The 27,971-nt window shown below is 37.8% G+C and overlaps 1 protein-coding gene across 5 annotated transcripts in view; it reads right to left on the bottom strand.

Annotated features, from left to right (window-relative positions):
* KIF6 (kinesin family member 6) overlaps positions 1-27,971 on the bottom strand; it is a 390,985-nt gene that overhangs the window by 224,446 nt on the left and 138,568 nt on the right. For all 5 annotated transcript variants that reach the window (XM_032253630.1, XM_032253629.1, XM_032253627.1 and 2 more), the window contains exons 8-10: positions 27,665-27,808; positions 26,279-26,365; positions 20,746-20,849 (exon numbers count right to left, since the gene is read on the bottom strand). In XM_032253630.1, coding sequence (XP_032109521.1) covers positions 20,746-20,849; positions 26,279-26,365; positions 27,665-27,808 — 335 coding nt within the window. The remainder of the gene's footprint in view (positions 1-20,745; positions 20,850-26,278; positions 26,366-27,664; positions 27,809-27,971) is intronic.

Consider the following 27,971-nt stretch of genomic DNA (forward strand, 5'->3'; position numbering starts at 1 on the left):
TTTTAGTTTTGGCTTTAATATCTTCAAAATGTAGTGTCAGGACCAAAAACACTTTGTACCAAAGTCGAGAAATTTCAACTGTAGAGAATTATATTTCATGAATGATTTCAGAGATCTGGTTTCTTATAAAATGTGAGACAGCCATTAATGACCTCTGGGATATTTAATCCACAAAGTTTAGGTTATTGCTTTATAGACAGCCATTATTAGAAGCTGGTAAGAAAGAGCCTAGGAGTCAAGAGATATGAATTCAGGACTAAGTTAGCAGATAATCTGTCAAATTTTTAAAAAATTGCCTGATTACTGAGCTTCTCCTCTCCAGGTGGTGTGAATTGATCATTTGGTAAATACTGATCATGATGCAGGATGTTTCCCAATTCTCAACCACTGAGACATTTTAGAAAAGGACTATATTTGAATTACACGACTTCTGCAAAATGTCCCTAAAATGACTATTTTCCACAGAGAACACAGAAAAGGTACTTCCTCAGCCCACAGCATTGGCAGTAAACGAAATGAGCTGGGGTGGACAGGTAGGGATTGCAAAGATGAATTAAATTTGCTTAAATTTGCCATTGCATATAGGGAGATTCCAACAAGACAGGGAATAAAAAAATAAATAATATGCTATCTCATTCACATTTATTCAGAGCGTTTAGTGACTGCCTATTGCCAACCAGGTGTTGGGTATATAAAGATGAATAAAACACATCCAAGTCTATTGGCCGGGTGCAGTGGCTCACGCCCGTAATCTGAACACTTTGGGAGGCTGAGGCGGGCGGATCAAGTGAGGTCGGGAGTTCTAGACCAGCCTGGCCTATATGGTTAAATCCTGTCTCTACTAAAAATACAAAAAATTAGCTGGGCATGGTGGCGGGTGCCTGTAATCCCAGCTACTTGGGAGGCTGAAGCAGGAGAATCACTTGAACCCAGGAGGCAGAGGTTGCAGTGAGCTGAGATCGCGCCATTGCTTTCCAGCCTGGACAAGAAGAGCAAAACTCCATCTCAAAAACAAACAAAACAACAAAACAAAAAACAAAACACACATCCAAGTCTATTCACCTTACCTTCCCTGGGACTTTGATCTTTGAAAATCTTTGAGGTTGTGTTAAGTTGTACTTTAAAAATAAATAAATAAAAGGTAAAACTCCAAATATCAACTAATTGTTTTTAAGGCAAAACTATTCATCAAATTATGCAAATAAAAAAATAAACTCTGATCATATAAAACAAAGCTAAAATAGGGTTGCAAATATTGCATCAGACATATTTATACAAAAATTATTTGTTGTTTACTTGAAATATAAATTTAACAAGGCATCTTGTATTTTTAGTTGCTAAGGGGGTCTGGCCACCCTAAGCTGAGAGGCAGAAAGCCTGCAGGCATTCCAGCTTTGAGCTGGCCAGTGGGTGCTCACTGCCAGGACGTGTGGACCCAGGCATGCAGAAGGGCCTCCACAACCACTCTTAGTCAATAACTCATTCACTAGTAATAAATTGAAGCTAGGCCCAGTGCTACTGCTCTTTTCTGAAAGAATAAAACATACTGCAAGCATTGACCACAGCATCTAAATGGTTCCCCACTAATAATATACTACATTTTCAATTGATTTTAAAGCTAATGATTCAGAGAGCTATAAAACTGTTTAGAACCCTTAGGGGGCCAGAATTTGTGAAGACTGATTTTTCTCAGGCAAGAATCCAACTTGATAAAAATCTTTGTAAGTCACATCACTTCTCTGGATCTGTTTACACATCTTTAAAATAAGGAAACCAGACTTACGGCTTTGCTCATATTGATTCTTCTATCTGAAATGTTTTCCCTGTCCAGCTTTGCTTTTCTAAATCTTGTCTGGATTCATGAGTCTGCTAAAAGTGGGCCCTGATCTTTCCAGTCAAAAGTAATTTCTATTCCCCGCAGTTATCCCTGCACTTCTCTTGTGACAGAATTTTGACTTTATATTACAGATATTCTCATACTTGTCCCACTTATAAGACTGGAGGTTTCTGAAGACAGAATCTGTCATTAATTCATCTTTGCAACCCCACCCTTCCATCCCAGCTCATTTTGTTTACTGCCAATGTTGTGGGCTAAGGAAGTACCTCTTCTGTGTTATCTGTGGAAAACAGCCTTTATAGGGACATCTTGCAGAAGTCATTAGTTGAGCATTTTCTGATTCAAGACACATTCTCTAAAGTTTTGTGCTTTGTACTAATCTGAACAGTAGCAAACAGAAATATCTATCGCAATGAAAATACTGTTGCACACATTCCTGACATTGTGTAATTGCAGTAGGAAATCTCTGCATTATAAAAGGCTGATTGGGGCACTTACGGACTACACAGATAATCTGCCTTTGCAATATAAGCAAGAATCAGCATTGAAACTGAAAAGCATGACCAATACGAGTGCACAGCATGCACCTGGGTCAGAAAAGGCAGAACCAGACCATGAAAGAAAAAGTACCTAAGCAAGTCACAAGAAACACTACACTAGTAGAGAACTGGCAGCTAAAACTAGTCCTACGCACTAAATTATTACAAACCCATACTGCATTGAATATTTATGAAAGCGACTTTAAATCATAAAGTGTTTTTCAAGAAAAGAAAACTGTTTTTTGTTTGTTTTGAGATGGAGTCTCACTCTCTCACCCAGGCTAGAGTGCAGTGGTGCGATCTCGGCTCACTGCAACCTCTGCCTCCCAGGTTCAAGAGATTCCCCTGCCTTAGCTTCCCGAGTAGCTGGGATTACAAGCGCATGCCACCAGGCATGGTTAATTTTTCTTTGTATTTTCAGTAGAGACAGGGTTTCACCATGTTGGCCAGGCTGGTCTCGAACTCCTGATCCACCCGCCTGAACCTCCCAAAGTGCCAGGATTACAGGTGTGAGCCACCGCACCCGGCCAATTCAAACCTTTTATGTACAAACTTTGTGAAACCTTTGCTTTCCTAACTCACCGCGCCCAGCCAACTCAAACCTTTCATGTACAAACATTGTGAAACCTTTGCTTTCCTAACTCAGCAAGGAAATATGATGCTTTGGAGGCTGAAAGCCCAGCTCAGCCAAGAACATTTTGGAAATGTGCCTAGGGAAGCCATGGGCAGGACAGGGCTACCCAGGGAGTCCCCAGAGAGGAACCTATGTTTACAAGGTCTGGCATGAAGTGAGGGCTTCTCACCAGCCATCTGAGCTTCTAGTTGTGTAACTGTTCAATGAAAGTCATGTGAGAAAGGTTTCTGTGAAATAAGTGATACTGAGTGAAACAAGAAGTCCCCTACGTATCTGCTATTCTTCTTTGGCTGATGACAGTGAAGAATGAAGCAACAGACTTTGGGAAAGTCAGACACATGACCCAAAGTATGGCTAATAAGAAAAATTAGGCTCTGTCCTGTGTTTCTCAGTAAGTACCTCATAGGTTAGTGGCCCCATGATTACTTGAACTGTGAGGAATTTCATTACTGGCATGAACTCATGAGTTTTATCAGCTGTGGTTACTTCTACATAAACTGTCTGATATTAAAATAAGCACTGGTTAAAATACTTCTAACACACCAAAAATGAGTCAAAGACAGTGGGTGGATATTTACTTTATGGACCTATTCTCTGTCTTAGTAGAAGCCAGTCTTTAGAATGAAAAGGAGGATATGTTTCCCTACCAGAGGAGACACGAGTCTTTTCCTTGCCTCCTATCAGACACCCAAGAAAATATCGTTTCTATATGACATACCCAGAATGAGGGAATAACAGTGAAGAAAATCCAGCATTCCAGGCAGGCCTTAGTTTCTGATACTGGACAACACATGTCCATTCTAGAATATCACTTGCATTTTGCTACATAAACTCCTTAGAAGAAGGATTTAAGTTTAAGTCACCACTGTAAACCTCACACCTTTATGGCTCAGGGTCACAAGAGAGCAGATTTGGAGACAGACAAAACAGGATTCAAATTCTGACTATGCATCTAGTTAGCTGAATGTTATTTGCCTTATGAAGTTACTGGGAAAATTATGTTAGACTATGTACATAAAATGTCTAATGCAATGCCTACTAGCAAAGGCTCAATCAATGGCACTTACATATACCATAATTATTAATATTTGCTGAGTGATTTGATTATAACATAAAAACATTATGAGGTAGAGAATATTTCAGGTCTGTACTTTAACATATTTTAAAATATCTTTATTTTGTCTGATCATAAAGTAATGCATGTACACTGCAAAAAGTTTAGAAAATAGAAAAGACAGGCTGGGCATGGTGGCTCACATCTGTAATCCTAGCACTTTGGGGTGTGAAGGTGGGCGGATCACTTGAGGTCAGGAGTTCAAGATCAGCCTGGCCCACATGGTGAAACCCCATCTCTACCAAAAATACAAATAAGCTGGGTGCATACTGCCCACCTGTAGTCCCAGCTACTCCTGGGAACCCAGGAAGTGGAAGCTTTGGTGAGATCACGCCACTATACTCCAGCCTGGGTGATAGAGTGAGAACCTGCTATGAACGAACGAATGAACGAGGAAAGAAGGAAGGAAGGCAGGCAGGCAGGCAGGAAGGAAGGGAGCGAGGGAAAAGAAAATATAGAAAGCAAAAGATTACTCCATCCTGGAACCCAGAGATAATACTGTAAACTTTTGGTGTTTATCTTTACATACTTGTTTCTAAATTCATATACATACATATATTTATCATATATGTATATAGCATATATTTTTTTATCACAAAAGTGAGATCATAGTATAATATTTTACAAAACTAACAGTATAGTTTGGACTTATTCCCAGATCAATACATAGATACACGTATATATACGTAGATAATATATGGATATTATCTATATACATATGTCTTCATGGACATGAATAACTGTTGCATTATGTTCCATAAATGTACCAGAACCCAATTCTCTATTTTAAATGGTGTTGGAATAAATATCTTTGTACCTCTGCCCTTAGGGACAAATTTCCAGTAGTAAAATTGCTGAACCTAGAGGCATATCCAATGAAACAGTTTGTATAAATCCTTTTCAGGGCTGCCCAGCAAGTGGTAAGAGGCTAAAAATTTTACATAGGATTTGCCCCAGGCCTCAGGAACAGACTTCCCTGTCTGTTACTGGCCCCATTCACTCTACTAGCTGTGTAAGAGTTCATCATACTCTCAATGAACTCAGAGTCTTATCACCTTTCTCACTTTTACCAATAAGGTTGGCCAAAATGGTTGCATCTCATTTTAATTTGCATTTCTTTGATAATTAACCAGTTCTTTGTTTCTTGATGGTTGCTTGCTTTCTCCAAACTTACAGGAAAAGTTAGACTATCAGAGAACATAAGAAAAAGTGACACGCAGGAAAAAGAGGAAGCACGTGGCTGCAAATTTCAATTAGGGGTTTCAGACTAAATAGAAAAGTAAGTATACAGTCCTGAACTCTGCCCAACACATGTTAGCTGACAGATCTGGAAAGCATGCTGATGAGCAAAGCAGCTGAGAAGCTAGAATAGTAGGAGGTGGGCTCATGAAAAAGAAGGGGAAATCTGATTTCTCCAGGAAATTGTGGAAATGATACAACAGGCAGTAGCTACCTTGACAGCAATAATGACAAATTTTTGAGGATGTGGCAAAAGTCTTAAGTATGCTCAGTTAATGATAAACACAGCCGGAACCACTGGGGAACTGGGCTGGAAGGATGGGAATGAAAATAAAGAGTACCTTGAGGAATAGAGTCGAAAAATATGCAGTCTTAAGTTATCACTGAATTTAGCTTCTTAGAGTTAGGTTTCTAGAACCAGGAAAAATTATTTGCTAGGCCAGTCAGGGCAGGCTGAGACCAGTCCCTGGGCTGTCTTGGGGAATGTTTGTCTTTTTGCCTATAACGATATAAAGGCAGACAGTAAAGCCAAGCTTCTACAAGACAGCCTGTGAACACCAGAAGTGAAGGGATGTGAATGCTCAAGCTAGGGTTAATATGAAGAGGAATTGGGAGATAGTTTCATGAAGTATCGTACGTTTTATTTTGGTGTGCTTTTATAAGTTGGATGTATCCTGGGGAACACAAATTCTGTGCTATTTGAAGTCAATACTCCATTATGATGTGCCTAACTGGAAGGCTCTGCCAAACTACCATGTTTTTAATAGGTGTAAAATTTAAAAGAAGTAGCATGTATTCCAATGCTTAGCTGAGTATGAAGATAATACCATTTCACAGACCAATGAATAACACAAATTATCCTTGTTCCATTTGGAAGCATTGTCTACTTTATCAGCCCTAGGAAGTCCTACACTGGGGTTCTTTAACAAAATGAAAACTTTGGATTTTTCTTACAAGTTCTCAAATCTTTATCTGAATGTCAGAGGGACAGGTATCCATATTGTACAGAGAGGAGAGCTGAAAAATAAAAGCAGAGTATCTAATTCTAGACTTCGTGGCAGTTCTGAGAGAGCTTAGGTTTGCTTTGACATTGCATATGGACAATTGTTGGAACATGTCATTTATTTTCATTTTACTTTAAAACATTTGGTCTATACAGTTATTTGAATAATTTTCTTTCATTAAGTTCCTTGCACTCCTGATCTTTATTGCTCATTTTTTATATGATCATTTACTTGTCTTAACTTTTATTTTAATTTTTCCCCAAAGCAGATGCCATGTTCCCTCATATAGTTTTGTAGGCAGGCACCGGGCTCTATGATTTTTTCTGCTTCTTTGACATCTCTGCAAAGTACTGCTGGTACTCAATAATCCTCAGAGAGTGATAATTAAGGCCCCAAGACAGATCCAAAACTCCATTTTTCAGCAAGCCCAAGGAATTAAATAGGAGGATAAATCTCAATACCTCCTCTTCCAAGCCTCAGGATATGAAGCTAAGACAAACTGTTCTCTCTGAACTCTCTTTAGCCCACAGGTTTGTAAACAAATGAGATAAATGAGAAGATACACGCAAAGGTTAAGTTCTTCACTCATACGAAAAGTTGGCACCACCTCCTACCTCAAAACAAAGCAAAACAAAACAAGTGAACACACGAAATCTTTCTCAGTATCAACAATAACAACAAATCTTAACTCACCTTGCCCATTTACAAGATTGTGTGTTATTCACAATTTCATAAACATTTGAATATTTTTAGTACAATTATTATACAGATGTTGAAATGCTAAATTCAGAAAATACAAAACAGGAGGTTTCGTTGACATGTCCAGTTTTGAAAGAACAGAGAGTTCAAAATAAACACAGCCAGGCAGTACCTGAAAGAAGTATTAAGGTATTAAAATAAAGTATCCCGGCTGAACTTCTACAGAAAGATCCTGAGAATTCCAATTGGCATGAATCCTGAAGAAGAGGGTGAAAGAGAAAACAGGGGCCTGGATTCTACATCTTGATGTCGGACATAACATTTATAAGTCCCTTGCAAATTCATCTAGGAAAAAAGTCTTCACCACCGTCACTCAAGCCTGAAGTGGCTGCCTTTTACTTCTGGCATGTTTCTCATGCACTCAGATATGCGTATGTGCATATACATGTTGCTTCCTTTTTCCTATTTGTCTGTATCTTTTAGAAAGTCCACGATGAGTACACATTACTTATCTACTTATGTATATTACATCATATAAACATACACACATTTGCAAATTTTTAAAAAATTATCACTTTATTTTAAATAAAATGTAAAGTTTATGCATCAGCTCTTTTTATGATTCAGCCTGCTACTTTACTTTTGGATTCCCAAATATCTTAAAGGTTTCAGCAAACATCTTCTACTCAGGGAGTATGTGGAACTCTTGTTATGGTTAAGAGTGAAAAGTATGATGCAAAGCAAATAGCTCCAGTTTGGAAGAATCTTATGAGTGTTCCATTCTGGCAATTTATAGTTTTTGTTTTGTTTAGCCTTTTAGATAGACAGTCTTATATCAACTGTCCAAGAAAAGCACCACTTTGAAATGACTAATTAACAATATACAGTATTACAGCCCAAATATACAAAAATGATACAAATGTTAACAATGAAAATAATTTGAAGATTCCAGAAGCAGTTGTAACTTAGATCTCAGAACCAATTACATGTATTGCACAATAAGTAGGTATATGCCAAGGGAGAACATTTGTTTTTAATTAGCTGTGAAATTTAGTATAAAAGTAGAATAAGAAAGGCATTCTTTTCTGAGGTTCATTAATTAAATAAATAAATTTTTTTCTGTCACTTGGAGGTGTAAAATCAGCAAGTGACATTAATTCTTTTAAGAATGATCTTTAATTTTCTGTAGAAATTTTAGGAAATACAGCCAAGTAAAAATAACTGGAAAAAAAATCACTTGTAATCCCAGTTACAATTTTAAAGTTTTTTCTTCTGGCACTTTTTATTCTTGTGTGGATGCATGAGTGTGTGTATGTTCTAAAGAGACACATTAAAACATGATTTGCTTCTTCGTTTCCAGTAGAGAAGCTTGAAAAGACATCTATAAGTGAAGTGGATTCCTCAGCAACAATACAAATTGTATCAAGGAATCCTAGTAACAGGTAACACTGATGGGGCGCTTGTGGGCCAGGCATTTGTGTTCAGTACATAACACGAATTACCCCATCAATCCTCATAAAAGCCTTGTGATGTTGGTGCCATTACTACTTTCACACAAAAGATAAGTAACAGATAAATGGAGATGCATGCATCATGCTCATCCATGATGAAAAGACTGAGGACTGCGGAAGAGGCATGACATCTTAAGATAGCTAATCTCCTTAGACTAGGAGGGTCAGATGAAATTCAAGCCTTTTAACTCTCAGTCCATTTGTATGAAAGTTCCCTGATCTGAGGACTGCGGAAAAGGCATGACCATCTTAAGATAGCTAATCTCCTTAGACTAGGAGGGTCAAGATGAAATTCAAGCCTTTTAACTCCCAGTCCATTTGTATAAAATTCCCTGATCTTATTGACTAAACAGTTTAGAAAATAGTTGTGACAAAATTCCGAATATTTCAGGTAATTCCTCAGTTATTCATCCTCATGAGCTGAAATCCACAAGGCCTAGTCCCAGTGGATACCAAATCAATGACACAGAAGTGTTTTCTATCAACAGGGGCTGGTCCTGGGGACACTTGTTCATACAGAACACCCTGAGTAGAGATCCATGTGATTTGAAATGAATGGTTCATGAAAGAAGCCAGAGAGGGGCCTGAAGGCCAGGCAGAGTGTTCACTAATTCATGCAACAAATATTTATCAAGGACCTATAATGTGTCAGGTACTGCTTTAGGTTCTAGGGGCAGGATAGTGGTGAACAACTCAAAGCCCCAGTCCTCATCCAGTAAAGCAGGGGGAGATTGACAAAGGATAGTGAAACATTAAACAGGACATTATTAAAAGGAAAATAACTCTGTATATAGGGTGTAATGAGTGACAGGGAGAGGTATACTCTAGACTTTAGATAAAGTGGCCCAGGAAGGTCTTTCTGATATGAGACATTCGAGCAAGGAAGTGAGGAAGGAATTTTCAGGGAGAAATGGTGAGAGACGAGAATGAAGGAGATGCTTACAGGGAAAAGGTCTTAGCAGTTGCCCCAGGCTAGGCCATTTGGGGCCTTGGCATTTGGGACCTGGGTCATGGAAGGGGTTCTGAATAGTGAGGTACGGTTAATATCATTGAACAGTTTCATCCACGATTACAAGAAATTAGGCACAAATTTACTTGAGATTTTTCATTTTCTAATGAGCAGTCTATATAGGACAGAGTTCAGTCATGTTTCCAACAATCTTCAATAGATTGTTCAGACTCTTCTGTAGGCCTTTCTCTCTCTCTCTCTCTCTAATCTATCTCTATGTGTACTTCTCATTCTTGAGGTGCATAGTTTCCTGAAATCCACTCCTCCTACCTTTACAGTGAAGATTCCGGCAGAGTGCAATCTGGAGGGCTTATCATGTCATAGAACTTGTAGAGGATGAATCATGATTTTGAAATGTTTTTAATAGTGGTTTTACAACTAAAACTACTTTAGAAGCCAGTGACAATAAACTGAATATAGAAAGGATAAAGCAGTATTAGTCCAGAATGAAGTATTGACAAGAGACTGTCCCTAAAAGATTGGCTTGGTACCTAATTTTCGGTAGGACTATATTAACTCAAATACTGTAGAATATTTATTTTATTTGTTTGTTTCATTTCATTTTAAAAATAGCCTGAGGGTCTCATTACAAGAAATATAGTCATTGGGATGGTATATCTCAAATTACATGAGATGGTCTTGAAAAATTATCCTGTCTTATGTTTTTTGGAATAAGTTATCGAATTTTAGTTTCAAGAGAGCCACACTGTACCTGTAGTCGAAATGTGTTCAACTTCAAACATATTGAGGAACAAAATCAAATTAAACTTTTATTACATTAGCCAGTAAAAAATTTAAACTGCAACTTGAATATGGTGGAAATGGCTTCTCCTAGAGTCACCTTTAAATGTTAACTTTCAAAGGATGGGTTTTTTGTATGTCACTTCCTATATAAAGTCTTTCCTCCCAGTTTCCTGCCCTTCACAGAACACTCCCCTCCTCCATCTCCACCAGCAGTCTATCACAGCAGGTGGGCATCAGCAATGGGCGTGTGTATCTGGGCATCTTCCCCTCTCTGCAGCACTACCACCCTCCTGCAGGATTATTTAGTTTGTCCCTGAGCCTCCCAGCTCCTAACACAGTGCCCAAAATGGTCCTGAGAGTATTCAATCAGTGTTTATCCACTGGAAAAAATGAATACATATATAAATTTGTTTTATTTTAAAGTGAGATTTATTTGATGGATAAAGGAACATTTAAGACTCTTCCTTTAGCTTGGACATCAATGAAGCTTTTATTAGTACAAATATGTTCTTTTGAAACAAATTCTGTGTGGGATTTATAATACTATGTGTTTGGTTTTAAACTATATTTAGTCTTAAATTATCTAATGTTATAAAGAATTGCTTTTTAAAAGAAATGCCCCAAACAGACTGGGTTTGGAGTATGAGAAAAAGGACAGAACCAAGGGAAGTTCTAACTTTCTGGCTTGGACAACCGTACAACTTGGAGAGACAATGACTGATGGAGGATACAGTGGTAGAGACCAGGTCTGGGGGAAAATGGAGAGGAATTCCATTTGGGGCACGTTGAGTTCAGGGCCAGCTGTTTGGTAGAAACTCCTTTTCTTTTCACTGTTAAATACCCAATGAACGGAATATTTAATCTGATGTAAAAATACACTGGAGAGGAGATGTGGTGATTAATGTGGCTAAGTAAAAAAATGAATTCAGTTGGCAATCCACAGATAGTAAGCTTGCATGTAGGAAGATTATGATCCTATGGATACTAATTGATATGGTTCAGCTGTATCCCCACCCAAACCCCATCTTGAATTGTTGTTCTCATAATCCCCATTTGTCATGGGAGGGTCCTGATGACCGGAAATCGAACCATGGGGGTGGTTACCCCCATGCTGTTCTCATGGTAATGAGTGAGTTATCACAAGATCTGATGGTTTTATTTTGGGTTTTTCCACTTTTTCTGGGCACTTACTACTTCCTGCCACCCCACGAAGAAGGTGCCTGCTTCTCCTTTGCCTTCCCCATGATCCTAAGTTTCCTGAGGCCTTCCAAGCCATGCTAAACTGTGAGTCAATTAAACCTCTTTCCTTTAAAAATTACTCACTCTCAGCACTTCTTTATACTAGTATGAAAACAGACCAATATACTAATTATTACAAACCTCATGTTAGACCAGAGAATTTCCAAACTGACTATTGGTCTTGACCTCTGTATCATATCAACTCAATGCTAGTCACCCCAAAATTTAAATCATCAGTTTTAACCTTCCTCTGAAGTTCCAGAATTCAAGCTGTGTATTTCTTCATCATAGAAAAAACTGAGCCCTTCTTATTTTTTGTTTCCCAATTTTTCCACCTCTTAATAGCCTGTTTTACAGTCATAAATTAAGACTATTTTCCCTTATTTACCCCTTTTATGTGAAACCATCGCTTCTACTGATTCTTCATTAACAAGATCTCTCAGATATTTCTCTTCTCTGTCCTTATTGTCACCACTCAAGTCTCTTCCCTCATCCTCGCTCCCAACCTGATTAAATGTTTTTCTGATTTCTCACTCCAGCCAATTCTGTCCAATTCTATGAGAGCAATAATCTTAAAAAAGACTTCATCACATAAATTCTTTCATGGTCACCCTACTAAAGTTGCAAATCCTGTTTTATTTTTCTCTTTTCACCTTCTGAAATCTGAAATGCTCTATACTTTAGTTATCTTGTGTACTGTCTCTCTCTCCACAAGAATGTAAGCTCCACTAGGGCAAGAACATTATTTTGTTTATTCCTGTATTTCCTGCACCTAGAACAGTGCCTAGCACATTTATTAAATGAAGAATGAATTTAATACTCTTAGACCACAATTTGTTTCCTAGATACCATTCAGGAAGATACCAGCTCCTATGCATATGGTATTCATAACCCATCATGAGGTCACCATTAATCTGTCTAGTCCTATTCTTCAATTCCTCCATGAGAACCTCAGGCTCCTGCCAGGCCAGTTTCAGCTCAGGTTGTCATCAGTTAGTGCTCGCTACATGCAAGCTCCTATCATGGTCTCCTGCTATTCTCTACACTCCTTACCCCACCCCGCCAACCCTCTCACATTCCCTTTCAGAAACTTTGTTAGAATGGTGCCTTCTTCCTCTTGACATCCTTTAGAGACTTTTCAGCTTACTCCGTGGGTGAAATCCACCCATGACTTCCCTCATTTCTGAATTCCTACAGAATTACTCACTTTTCATTATCATAGTGAGTAAATAATGTATTAACCATATGTAATAAACTGCTATTAAATTTTTAAACATAGAGCTGAAAAGAGTTCATAGATATCATTTGGTTTAACTCTCTCACTTTATATGTAAGTAAGATCTTAAGTCTACAGTCATAAATAAATATGGGTAGAATTAAAACTAGAATTAAAGTTAAAATTATCAGCATCTATTTATTCTCTCCATGAATATATTCCTTTGTTCTGTGTTTTATATATAGATGTATGTTTGTATGTATTTGTATTTATATATGTGTAAGTTTTCCTCAATAAAACTGCAACTCCTCTGAATAATTTTTTGTATCCTATGCCTCTGAACCTACCCCTCCCTCCCCCCACCACAAAGCACCTATTAAAATGATTAGCATCTAGTAGGTGCTCAATACATTCGGTTTGAAGGATTAATTTGCATGAAGACCTCTTTTTCTGTTGGAAAAGGATCCAGATGTTTGGAGGTATCCAGACACTTTGGGCGGAGAGTTAATAAGGTCCAATTCAATTTCACCTCAGAAATAAAACATTGCTGTACAGAAAATATTAGACTCACTTAGGTTTGGGTCAGGATATAATGCTTCCAAGCCTAGCCAAAGATCTACAGGCTTATTGTTTTATCAAAGAAACAATGGTGTATGTGTTTAGAGACTCAATCACAATTAAATCTTCACCGAAGAAGTTCTGTATACATTAACTTGGCTATATTAGTCTTTATCCAGCTGTACATTTTCAAATATACCCAGCCACCCACCCCCCAAAAAAGATGTAAACTAAAAATATCACAATAACTGGAGGCTGACATCTGAAATCCTCTTCAATTAAAGCATCCAACTCCATGCAACAAATATTTACATTAAGCATAGAAATGTTGGGAAATGGCTCAAAAAATTTGATAGGCCTAGTCATTAGCAGACATCCCCAAACTGCTCAATTCATACTAGATAAAATACCGTATCTACTAAATAGCTGCTTTTTGATATTCTTCAGAGAATGTCTGATGGGAATATCCTTATGCCATGGCAATCAACATAAACCTGCAGAAATCTGCAGGACAGAGAAGTAGAAGAGAGTGAGAGAAATTCTGCTACTGTGTCCTGACAAGCTCTGGGACACCTAATCTCTCCAGCACCACCATCCTCCTCCTGCCTGCCTCCTGGAAAGTCGGGGTGCAATGGGAAGACTGAAGCTGATTCACATTCCTAAGTAAATATCCAGGGGCCCTAGAACACAGAGCAGTACAGACTAATGGTGTTAAATAGCAGTGCTACTTTAGGAGTACATGTTAATTTATCTCTTTCATTTTAAGATGATAAAAGACTCTCAAGCCTGTTGAAATGTAGGTTGTACTAATGTTCAATCTAGGTAATTATGGGAAAACATGATAACAATTTAACAAAAACAGTAAGAACAAAACACACTGTCTGAATAATCTACACTGTCAGTTGTGAATGAGTGCCAAATTTACTACTTTTGTGAAACCGTATGGTTTGCTTTGGCAGGGTGAATTTGGTTTGCAACATTCCTTCTCTCTAACAGCTAGTCAGAAATCACTAATAAGACACAATGATACATGGCACACTTCTGACAGCAGACAAGTCATTTCATTGGGAAATGCTGCAATTTATTTAGCAGCACATGAACCAGTTTGACATGATTCCTGAGCTCAAAAGTAATAATTGATATCTCTGCATTCTTGTTTATTTTGTTTATATTTTCTCATAACGTTTATATATCACATCATTACTTGTGCTCACGTCTTTCACCACCACTAAATTGTGAGATTCTTGAGAGCAGGATCTAGGTTTTGTTCATATTCGTGCACCACTCAGGGCCTGACATAAAAGTTTTGTGAATGCTAGACAAATAATGAATGTTAAATGAATGAACGAATAAACTAATTGCACAAAGAAACTACTGGCAACCCTCCATACTGTCCATAGAATCTGTTGAGGTTGACATTTGTATATTTATCTATAGATTAACAGAAATCAATCCAGGATCTAAAAGTCCTTCAGTATTTCAATGTATTGTCACAATTTTATTTTTCATTCTATCCCCCAAACTACTGTGAAAGAAAAATTTGATTGTTATATCTTCTAAACAGAAAAATGCAATTATGGAATAAATGACAAGTTAGTAAAAGATATAAATATTACACAATATTAAGAATCATAAAGAAGATACAATGAAATTTGCTCATTCTTATTGCTTATACTTTATTGCATTTTTCTTTCATTGAATTACACTCTGTGGTCATTCTTTGAGAAAGAATCTAGGGTGATAACCTTTTTGTCTGAAAGTTTTCATGTCTGCAAAATGCCTTTTTTCATCTTCACATTTGAATACAAATTTGGCTAGATATAGACAAATACATTTAAAGTACTTTGTTTTCTTAGCACTAGATGTGCTTGTTTTCAGAGTTGCTGATGAGAAGACTGCTCTATATCAGATTCTTGATTTAGAGTAATTTTTTTTTCCTCTCTGGTAACTTTTGAGATTCTTGTCCGTATTTTGTGGTTATAAAAATTTTCTACAATATGACTATATGGCTTAGCACTTGGTAGCTTTTTATTCTGAAGTTGCATGTCTTTTTTGTAGTTCTAGAAAATTCTGAGATATTATTTCTTTAACTATTGGCTCCTCTGCATCATCTCTATTTTCTCCTCACAAACACCTATTCATCAGAGATTGGTAAATATAGAGCTATTCTCTATGAGACTTTTCTTCTAACTTTAAGGAGTTTTCCTCTTTATCTTTTTATCTCATATTCTGGGAGAAATCCTTAGCCCTGATCTTCCTAGCTCGCCAATTTGCCCCTCAGGTTTTCATTCTGTTATTGAGTGATCTGTTTAGTTCTTTTTTTAAAATACTATTTAATTCTTCAATAAATTATAATAACTGTCCCTAGAAACAAAGATGAAAGTCAGGAGAAACCAAAATAAGTGAGCTCAACAGGGTCTCTCTTGCCTATTTCTATAGTGTCCTCCTTGGGGTTCCTTAATTCCCCTAAGACCACAGTCACAGTCATCCACTCATCAGTGTAGTGAAGGAAAGCCCTGGAGAACTGAGTACTTGCTTTCCTCTGTTGGAAGGACTGACTTTTAGAGCATCTTTATCCTTCCTGGCGGAGATGGCAGCAGAAGACGTGGCCTCACCCCCTCTTCTCCCACATACTTTATTCCTCTTCATGGCGTCTTTTCTTTCTTTTTCTTTTTTTTTTCTCTCGACACTGTATTTTTAATTTATTTCTTTGTCAATTTTCATCAATTTCTTTTTTTTTTTTTTATTGTTCTTTAAGTTCTTGCAGGATTGTTGTAAAGGTACCCACATGCCATGCTAGTTTGCTGCCTTCATTCCCTCATCACCTACATCAGGCATTTCTCCCAATGTTATCCCTCCCCAATATCTCCACCCCCTGCTATCCCTCCCCTAGTCCCCCACCCCTCAACAGACTCCGGTGTGTGATGTTCTCCTCCCTACGCCCAAGTGTTCTCATTGTTCAACAACTGCCTATGAGTGAGAACGTGCGGTGTTTGTTTTTTCTTTTTTTGTTCTTGTGTCAGTTTGCTGAGAATGATGGTTTCCAGATTCATCCATGTCCCTGCAAATGGCATTAACTCATCCTTTTTATGGCTACATAGTATTCCATGGTGTATGTGTGCCACATTTTCTTTGACCCATCTATCATTGATAGGCATTTGGATTGGTTCCAAGTCTTTGCTATTGTAAACAGTGCCACAATGAGCATATGAATGCATGTGTCTTTATAACAGAATGATTTATAATCCTTTGGTTATATACCCAGTAATGGGATTACTGGGTCAAATGGTATTTCTATTTCTAGAACCTTGAGGAATCGCCACACTGTCTTCCACAATGGTTGCACTAATTTACACTCCCTCCAACAGTGTAAAAGCATTCCTATTTCTCCACATCTTCTCCAGCATCTGTTGTCTCCAGATTTTTTAACGATCGCCATTCTAACTGGCCTGAGGTGGTAGGCAATACCATTGAGGACATAGGCATAGGCAAGGACTTCGTGACTAAAACACCAAAAGTAACAGCAACAAAAGTCAAAATAGACAAATGGGATCTACCTAAAATCCAGAGCTTCTGTACAGCAAAAGAAACAATCATTAGAGTGAACCACTAACCAACAGGATGGGAAAAAATCTGGGGGATCTACACATCTGACAAAGGGCTAATAACCAGAATCTACAAAGAACTTAAACAAATTTACAAAACTAAACAAAACAAACAAACCCATCAAAAAGTGGGTGAAGGATATGAACAGTCACTTTTCAAAAGAAGACATTTATGAAGCCAAAAAACTTATGACAAAACGTTCATCATCGCTGGTCATTAGAAAAATGCAAATCAAAATCATACTGAGATATCATCTCATCTGTTAAGTTCTTAATGACAATGATTATATTTTTTCATTTCCAAGACTTCCCCTTGATTTTGTTTCATAAAAGTCAACTCCCGTTCTTGTTCATGGATATAATACCATAATCCATTTCGCTAAAGATATTAATCACTTTGAGTAATGTTTAGTTCTAAGGCCCTGTGGGCTGTACAATCTTCTTGTTCTTATTATTCTCAGACTTTTGGAAATTTCTATTTCCAGCCACCCTGAACCATGGGCTCATCTTTCCTGAACTCTCAGGTATCTCAGCTTGGGCAGCCTGTCTGGGACAAGGGGCTAAAGCAGCTGCCAGTGTTTGGGCTTCTTCTTATTTTTTGTGAGAACAGGAGATGGGTAAATAGAGCTAAAGACAGCAACTGGTCTTCAGAGCTTCTCTGGGCTCTCTGTCAGCTACCTGGGGCCCTTCCCTGTCTCTCCATCCTCAACACTACAGAGGAGGAGTGCTCAAGTGTTCACAGGACAAACTGTCCCCACTACAAAAGCTCTACCAAATGCTCATTGGCTGTTCCTAGCCCTCTCCTGCTCCAGGGCTCCACACTTCCAGATATAGAGCAATTATTATGCTGCACCCATGACTTAGTCTATTCTTTTCTCTTGCCCATCTCAAGTCCCACCTCTCAGTCCCTCGGGAAATCCTTGAAGCCTCTAGATCATGAAGAAGCCTACTTCCTGTTGGTAGGTATGACTAGAGATGCATGTGTTTATCCCAGTTCCATAATTCTCTAGATTTGGTACAGTAGAGGGAGCCCGCAGCACAGTTACTCAGCCTTACATATTGAAACCACCACATTCAAAATCTCACCCTTAAACTGAGCCTCCTGAAAAACACACAGGATATACAGGAATTCACGGAAACATTGGTACCCATTGGATATGTTGGCCATAGACTCAGTTTTCCCCTTCCCCTCTTTGAGTCTGCATCACAAGAAATGACATTCCCAGACTTTTTTAACAGCTGGCTTCTGGGTAACTTCAGCCAATGGGAAGCACTGGTGGAAGACTGAAAGGATGATGTGGGAGAAGCCAAGGATCTCCCTCTGGATGGTAACTCAACTAGCACCTGTGGCTCTTCAGTGGCTGCAGCTGCTGTCAGACAGCACTCAGTATGGTCTAGCTTCTGCCTGTCAGCTCCTACTCTTAAGTTCTGATAGCATCACCTTCTCCTATTGTCCCTACAATCTTAGGGGCATAGAAGTTCCTGCTGTTCTGATCTCTAGGGTGTTGCTTCATTTCCTGTTTAGCTTCTCAGCAAAACTGTCTCCTGGCAATCAATTTCCTATATTAAATTCTTTGTGTTAAAAGGCCTAGAGTCGTTCTGTTTTCTTGGCTGGATCCTGACTTGTAGATCAAAATTCTGAAGAGACATTTTCAAAGACAGTAATTGGTAATTCCTGTCTTTGAGGGGAAAGGAGCACCATAGTGAACATAGTATTAGGTTAGTGTTCTCAATATCTACCATATCCTAAGTTGTTTGAAGAAATGACATAAGACTTTTTTTTCACATGAATTTTTGGCAACATGTTTCCCCTTAATTGCAAATATACCACAGAGCAGTCTGGCAAGAAAAGCTTTAGGGACTATCATATTATTAAACACAGTGTTCTGGAATTAGAAAACACTACCCTGGAGGAGTGAAAGCTTTAACTCTAACAGAAACCTTGCTAAGGCTTCTCAAGCTTTAGACTTACCTCAGGGGCAGCTAGGAAATAGTTTAAAAATCAGGAGACAACAGATGCTGGAGAGGGTGTGGAGAAATAGCAACACTTTTACACTGTTAGTGGGAGTGTAAATTAGTGGAACCATTGTGGAAGACAGTGTGGCAATTCCTCAAGGAGCTAGAAATAGAAATGCCATTTGACCCAGCAATCCTGTATACACTAAAAGGAATTTAAATTGTTCTATTATAAAGATACATGCACTCGTATGTTCATTGCGGCACTGTTTACAATAGCAAAGACTTGGAACCAACCCAAATGCCCATCAATTACAGACTGGATAAAGAAAATGTGGCACATATACACCATGGAATACTGTGCAGCTATAAAAAAGGATGAGTTCATGCCGTTTGCAGGGACAAGGATGAATCAGGAAACCATCATTCTCAGCAAACTGGCACAAGAACAGAAAACCAAACACCACGTGTTCTCATTCATAAGCGGGTGTTGAACAATGAGAACACATGGACACAGGGAGGGGAACATCACACACCAGGGCCTGTTGGGGGGTAGGGAGGCTAGGGGAGGGATAGCAGGAGGTGGGGGGATTTGGGAGGGATAACGTTAAGAAAAATACCTAATGTAGATGACAGGGGGATGGATGCAGCAAACCACTATGGCGTATGTATACTATATAACAATCTTGCATGATCTGCACATGTACACCAGAACTTAAAGTATAATAATAATAAAGAAATAGTTTAAAGGCAATTACTTTTTTTTTTTTTTTTTGAGGTGGAGTCTTGCTCTGTCACCCAGGCTAGAGTGCAATGGTGCCATATTGGCTCACTGTAACCTCTGCCTCCCGGGTTCTGGCGATTCTCCCACCTAACCTCCTGAGTAGCTAAGACTATAGGTGTTCACCACCATGCCCAGCTAATTTTTGTATTTTTAGTAGAGATGAGGTTTTAGCATATTGGCCAGGCTGGTCTTGAACTCATGACCTCAGGAGATCCACCCACCATTGCCTACCAAAGTGCTGAGATTATAGGCATAAGCCACTGTACCCTACCGACAATTACTTTTATTCTCTCTCTTATTTACCATTTTCTCCATCGAGGGAGGGTTAGGTTAAATGACAGTATATCTTTAGAAAACTCCTATGTTGCACTATTTCTTATTTGCAAATAGAGAATGTCACTGCCTTCAAAGCCTGGCCCATTCTTACTACCCAATATGCTTAATAAGTAGCACAGAAACAAGAAAGCCCACTGTGATCAGAGAGAGTATGAGAGCCACACTGTACCACTGATATGCCATATGGCTGCAAATCTAAAGACTCTGAAAGATGCCGCACTTGTATTAAGCCCTGAATACCTGCTTTCATTCCCAGTTCGAGTGTTTGAGCTATAATATATCGGCCATCCATTTATTAAAGGAAAGAGCTTACTTTGGCATGGGATAAATTGGTGCTTGTAGCAAGATGCTGTTTAACACAAAGGACGTTTCTTGAATTCCTTTCAGATCTGAGATCCACAGCTCAAGAGTGTTTGGTGTGTGTGTTTTAAAACTGCACGACTATTATACAGTTCCTTTTCTTCAGCTGGCATGAGAAGGATATTCCCATCCTCTCTTTGCTCTGTTCTTTACTTCCTCAAAGCTGAGGCGGCAAGAACACTGCCAGCCTTATCCAGCTTTTCATGGAAAGCCGCCATTCTTAACTGGCGCCTAAATGCAATTTCAGACTGTCCCAGGAGACCTTCATGCTTTGAGGTGAATTTGTAACATTAGGGCCAACAAAGAAGTTAACACAAACTTTCACTGTTAAAAGAAAAAGAAAAAGAGTCTGCAGGCTTACTGAAGGAGCTCTGCTTCTGTGAGTGCCTCTGTCCTTGGCTCCCCAGTGACCATGGCCAGTTCATCCTTCAGTTCCTGGATTTCCTTTTGTAGGTGTTTAATTACCTACAAATGGCAAAGAGGCAGAGAAAATGCCAACTTCTCATTAAGGTGAACTTGGTGACAGAGAACACACGGCTCTTAAAATTATCATCAATTTTATAGACACAAAAATGGGTAAAGGTATAAAAAGTAAGCTTTGTTATATCTTAATGTTTTGTCAAAATCATTCTAGAATTTTTTTAAAGCAAATAAAACATGACTGGTGTAACTGGAACCCGCTATTGTATCCCTCTTCCATGCTTCCTGGGGTGGTCACTGTACTGCATTTAAGGAGTCTCATTTCTCTGTGTGTTTTCATACATTTACTCCATATGTATTCATGTACCCATAAATAATGTATTGCATTATTTTGCAAGCCTTAAACTTTATGTAAATGTTACATTACTGCATATATTTGCAACTTGTTTTTGTCCTTCACATTCTGTTTTTAAGCTTATTTATATTGCTTCATGTGGCTCTAGTTCATTAATTTTCATGGATATATAGTATTTCAGTAAAGGAATATATCAGAATCTATTTGTCTCCCGTAGATGAATATTTAGGATATTTACTTTTGCTATTATGAACAATGTTGCTATGAACATTATGAATCTCTCCAGGCACGTATGTAAGACTTTCTCTATAGTGTACACTTTAGAAGTAGGATTTCCTGGCTGGAGAGTATGTGCATCTTGCCTTTATTATATGTCGTTAAATTGGTCATCAGATAAGTTGTACAAATTTGTATTCCTATCAACTACAGATGTAAGTTCCTGTTTCCCACATTTTTGTCACTATGTAATATTGACAGGTACTTTCATTTTGCCAGTCTGATAGGTGTAAAATGGTATCTCATTTTGTTTCTAATTTGCATTTTTGTGATTATTTGTGAAGTTGATCATTTTTGCATATGTATATTGGCAGTTTGGGTTCTTTCTTGCTCAAATTATTTATTCACATTCTTGCCCATGTTTCAATTTACTTGTTTTCCTTTCCTTATTGATATGCTAGCTTCTTTCTATATTCTGGATGGGAATCCTTTGTTAGCTTTAAGCAGTGCACCTGTTTTCTCTCAATCTAGGTCAGGTTTTTCACTTTGTGGTGTTCTTTTGGTTAAATGAAAGTTCTGAATTTCAGTATAATCTAATTAGCACCTTCTTCCTTTATGAGTTGTACTTTTGTGTCATTTTAAAGAAAATCTATCTTATCCTAAATCATAAGAATATATTCTTACATGATCTTTTAAAAATGTTAAACGTTTGATTTTTCACATTTAGGTGGATTTTATTTTGTATAAGATATAAAATAGGAATCAAATTTTAATTTATTTTAAATGGCTAGCCATACAAGATTTGCTATTATATTATATAACATGTGTATATATATAAATGTGTCTGTTTCTGGGCTATTGGTTAAAAACATTTGTTTACTTTACTATATATGGCAATACCACACTGATTTAACTACTAAATCCTAAGAAAGTTGGCACCTAGATAAGATCAGCCCCTTTCACCTTGTTCTTTTCCAAAATAGACTTGGCTATTCTTGGCCATTTGCTCTTCCATGAAATTTTAGACCCAACTTGTCAAAGTCTACCAAAGGCTCTCCTCAAATTTTGACTGGAATTATTACATTTAAATAAAAGGTTAATTTGGTAGGACATCACATTAATGATATTAAATTATCCCATCCATAAACATGGTATAGCTCTCCAACTGATTCCTTTACATAAGGATTTATAATTTTCTTTATAAATACCTTACATGTCTTCAATTACATTTTCTATTAGAAATTTAAAAGTTTTTGTTGATACTGTAAACAGAATTTTTATAAAATTATATATTCTAATTTTTGGTTTCTGGAATACAGGAAAGGTAACTCATTTTTATGTATAGATTATATAACAAATAATTTTCTCAAACTCTGGGGGTTTCATTTATCATTAAATACTCTTGGATGTTCTATATAAGCAATAAAATTGTCTACAAGTAATGACATGCTTTTCTTCTTTTCTAATTCTATAGATTTTATATCTTGTTATTGTCTCATTTTCCTAGCTAGGACTTCCAAGTTCAATTCATAAGACATTTCTGTGTTATTTCTTCTAATATTTCACCTTTAAATGATGTTTACTATAGTTTTTGGTTGATACCCTTATTCAGTTTAAAGATGTTCACTTATATTCATAGTTTGATGTGTCTTTTCAAAGTATGGTTGAATGTTTAATATGCTCAAACACTTTTTCTGCAACTAGAGATGAAATAATATAATTTCTCTCTTTAAGCTCTGAATGTGATAAATCAACTAATTCATGTGATTAGTATTTTAGTATAAACCATCTCAGGTATGTAAAATAGTGCAAAAGAATACCTTGTACCCAGTACTTAGCTTAAGTGATCATCCAGGTACCCACTACTTAAGAAATGGAATATTACAGACCTGTTTAAAGATCTCACCCCTACACAGTCTTCCCTGAATAAATTCCCCATTACCATTATCCTAAATTTGGTTTTAATTTTTCCCATTTTTTTCTTATGCTATACATTGATGCATTTTCTAGTGATAGATCACCTTGAATTCCCAAAATAAACCCAGCTCAGTCATGATACCACGTCATATTAATAACCTTCCTATCATAATGCAAAATTAGCAGGCTTGATCCAGCTTTTATTCCTTCTTGAATATTTGGTATTACTCAAAACTTGAAAGAAAAAGTTTCTTTCTGGGCCGTCCTTCCTTCCTTCTTTCCTCTCAGTAGCTTTACTCATTAGACTAAAAGGGTTAGTAAATTTGAACCTCAAATCTATGTGAGGTGGAGCTAGGTTTCAAATGTTCAGAGAAACTACTTTTGTTCTGCCTAGAGTCCAGTCTAAAGTGGACAAGCTGCCCTGACATCTCCATGTGGTAGTGGATAGATTGTTTCCTTTTCTAGTTCTCCCTTTCACTGGTTTTATGTTGGGGAAAGGAGAGGATGTCTTAGGTTCAGTACCCATCTTGCCACATCCCAGGGCTTTGATCTCTGTTCCTTTGCTACAACCTCCTTTACATCTCCACTCCAGGACAACTGCAGCCTCTGCTTAGTTTCTGGGCCCTAGAGGATTCCCTTACTTCCTTTCAACCTTACATATGTATTTCAATGATGCTTGGGTGTACACGTGAGTTTCAGATTATTTGGACCATATCAAGACGACCAGCAGTCCCAAAGAACATGATATTGAGTATTTTGAACATCTCAGTGCTCCTAGAATTTTACTGAAATGTACAGGATCATGTGGGTTTTGTTTGCTTCTTTAAAAAAAAAAATAGTCTTAGGATCATCAATCTAACACAGAATGAAAATCTTGAGACAGTCACTACATTGGCACCTTTCTCTATTAAACCAACATTGATGTCATATTCTATTTTTACTAAGGCTTTTAAAGTCAAATCTAATACCAAATTATCTTCCTGTCTTTGAACAAAAATCTCAAAACTAAGCCAAGTTTTTGTGGTTCTGAGATGACTGCAGTTATGCATCTCATCCAGCTACTGAAGGGACCCTGGCATTAGAGGCATCCTTAGGAGATTTGAGCTCATGCCCCATCACCACAGGCTCTGGCCTTGTTCATAGTTCTTTGATCATTTTGATTCTCTGAGGTACCAATACTTTTAAAGGAAGCAGAGCAACTCCTTGGTGATTATGATCATATAGGCTGGCTCTATATTTGCCATTAATTTTGACAGTAAATGCCACCCAAGTTTTGTTTTGAGTGGTTTGTAGGACAAATTCTCAATTGTCACTTGTGCCTCAGACAAGCTCTGTATAAAATGACTGACGGTAATGTCAGTTTTTAGAAGCAATTATAAAAGAGACCAGGAACCAACACTGGTCAATTACCAGATTAGTCTGCACCAGGAAGACCTCAATATTTGTTCAATTATCAGCTATTAGCTTTTGATTCCTGATTTCTCTTTTCTTCAAAACTCTCACAGACCCATATCAAACACATGATAATGTTTACCTTTCTTCAAATTCTTCGCGTTCCTTCAAAAGAAAGTCTCTAGTCAAATGCAAAAAAACAAAACAAAACAAAAACGCTCCAATGTGCGTAATATGTTTATTTTCCTTAAATTATGAACTAATTTTTGTCTTGGGGCCAATAACTTTAACTCTCTCATTCAGCACTGTAATGCTACTGGGGTGCTGGAAGGGTAGGGACAGCAACAAAATCCACCCTAGGAGTTCAGTTCCACTTGAATCATGCCTTTTCATTCTGTCTCCTTTTTCCAGCAGGAACACTGTGTGCTGCTGATTCCTCACCAGGGACTATCCTGAAATAGATCCTGCCTCACTCATTGGTTTCTCCAGAAGAGAACTCCATCAGAGGAATGTGGTGCTTTCTGAGGCAAGCAGAATAAAACAGATAGCCTCATTATTCCTTTGTCCTCCTCTCCCTCTGTCCTTCCATAGGGAGAAGGAGGAGAAAAGACAAATAAGAGGAAGTAATTATGGGAAACAACTAATTTGATAATTTTTTTGGATTTGGGAAATTTGTAAATGAAACACTGTTGGTAAGATTTCACATCATTTTTTTTTTTATAATGCAGATTACTAAACCCACACTAGCTTATTTACTAGAGAAATAAGAAAAACGGAGTGATTTGAAAAACAATGTAACATTAATTATGGATTTTGATACAATTGAGATATTTTAACATTTTCAATGTTGGCATAAATGGATTCAGTGTTGTATTTCATTTACAGAAAACTAACAAAATAGAGAATAGAAAACTTCTGCATCTATGATGAACTAAATTATTACCATGTAAATTTTTTGTTTTTTTTTGTTTTTGTTTTTGTTTTTTTGCTTAAAAACAGTGCTTTGATAAAGCAGAATTTATTGTTATAAAAATATAAGTTTGACTATTGTTCTACGGATCAAACCAATAATGAATTTTTAAAAACTCCAGAACAAGTAACAGAGCAAGTATGTAAAATACGGTTCTACTGAATATGAGGACTTCTCTTTCTAAGCTTTCATATAAGGTGGACTATTATAGTCTCTAGATGGTTAAAGTGATGTATTTTGAAAGGCTAAGTTCTGCATGTAATTGTAATTGGGTGTGATTCTGTTGGATGAGTCCTTAGGACTCCCTGTGTGTCCTGTAGTGAAGCAGTAAGGAGCAGCCGGTAGGAAGAGCAGAGGCTCTTGAGTTAAACAGAAGTAGCCTGCCTCTGCTACTTATTAACACTATGACTCTGAGCAAGTTCTCAAACATCTTTTTACCTCAGTTTTGTTATCATTGAGGTGGAGATAGAGATAGCATCTATTAGGTTATTTGGAGGATTAAACGAATTAGTATGTTTCCACCACTTAGAACAGTCCCAGTACCGAGTAGGTGCACCTACAAGTTTTAGCTAATCTTTGATATACTTTAATATATATTTTTTACTATGGTTAAAAGTTGCTTACCAATCTAGGATCAATTTCTTCATTGAGAACAGCTTCATTCTTTATGAGTGCCACTCGCTGTGCAAATCTGCAGGTAGATATAGACTCCTAAGAAAGCAAAGTAACTTCTTAAAATATTATGGCATAGATAGATCTTTCTCTCTAGATAAAACTTAAATTTTTTTCCACAGAAAAAAGATACACACCTAAAGAGTGATGTGTATAAAAATCACAATGAGGAACCAAGCCCCTAAATTAGGAAGCTTTGCTCTAGAATAGCAGTCCCCAACCTTTTTGGCAGAGGGACTGGTTTTGTGGAAGACAATTTTTCCATGGAAAAGGGGTACAGGTGGTGTGGTTTCAGGATGAAACTGTTTCAACTCAGAACATCAGGCATTAGATTCTCATAAGGAGTGCCCAACCTAGATCCCTTGTCTGTGCAGTTCACAATTGGGTTTGTGCTCCTATGAGAATCTAATGCCACCACTGATCAAAAGGAGGTGGAGCCCAGGCTGTAACGCTCGCTCCACCACCACTCCCCTCCTGCTGTGCAGCCCAGTTCCTAACAGGCCACAGACCTGGTACTGGTCCATGGTCTGGGGGTTGGGGACTCTTGCTCTAGAACATCATTTTTAAACCAAATTTGATTTTGACTTAATAAAATTACCAGTGCCAAAAAGTGAGAGATCCTAAGGTCCTAAGCGGCAGCTGGTATAGTATGTGTTTTCAGTTGCTGATCACTTAGACTGGAACCACATACAGTATATGAATCATAATCATAGCAAGAGCCATAATCTACACACATGAAGGATCACAAAATAAAGGTTTCTAACAGGTCAAAAAAGAGAGGCAGGTCAAGGCATCTTGCAATCAAAGTCTTGGCCTTGTTTTAAGAACGACCTTGCCTGTTTTCCTCTTCTGGGGAATGTCTGGATCCCAAACATTAAACATCATCTGGTTTTAAAGCAACCCAGAAGAGCCAATCAGCATCTAGCTCCCACCAAGGCATCTTGATTGCTTCACTCAGCGACATTTCTAGGGACACATCTCAGAGATGTGTCCAAGGTATCTAGGTCTTAGTCATCAGGGCAAAATCAAGCAAGAGAAGTGGAGGGGTCAGCTCTCCCATTTCTTTGGGTGACGTATGGCCAATCCATCAGCAGGCCTTCCAAATTAGCATATGAGGCTTCTTCAAACTATCCTGTGCTATATGAAGTCAATTCTCAAATGGAGTTATTATAATAATGATAAATAGCCCAAAGCTGTGAACTCTGTAGGGCACAGACCTCTGAAGGCATATCTCAACCCAGCTGAAAAAGTGGAAACCCACCCAAGATCCTCAACTCTGTCTCACGAGCTAGCAGTGAAAACCCAGATTAAGATCACCAGAAACGAGAGCCAACATACATCAAGATTCCTTTTCTCTAAAGAGAGTGTTGCAATCATAGTTGTCATGCAGTTCCCTCCCAAACTGTCTCTTAGGACACTGGTCATCATGGAGTTTCTATAAGGAATGTGTGAACGATGCTTTTCTGAAAGAGCGATGATAACCTGTGGTAACGTAGAAATGTAATGGGATCGATTTAGCAGAAAATGCACACCTGACAAACAATGGAGCTTCAACAGCAGTGAGAATACAAAAGGAAATAATAACTAAATGCAGCGTGAAGCCCAAAACTTGAGAACAGAATAAACAGCTTAACAACAATATTCA

The sequence above is a fragment of the Sapajus apella genome, unplaced genomic scaffold (genome assembly GCF_009761245.1).
Source record: "Sapajus apella isolate SASKATOON/1434 unplaced genomic scaffold, GSC_monkey_1.0 scaffold83, whole genome shotgun sequence".
NCBI lineage: Eukaryota > Metazoa > Chordata > Mammalia > Primates > Cebidae > Sapajus > Sapajus apella.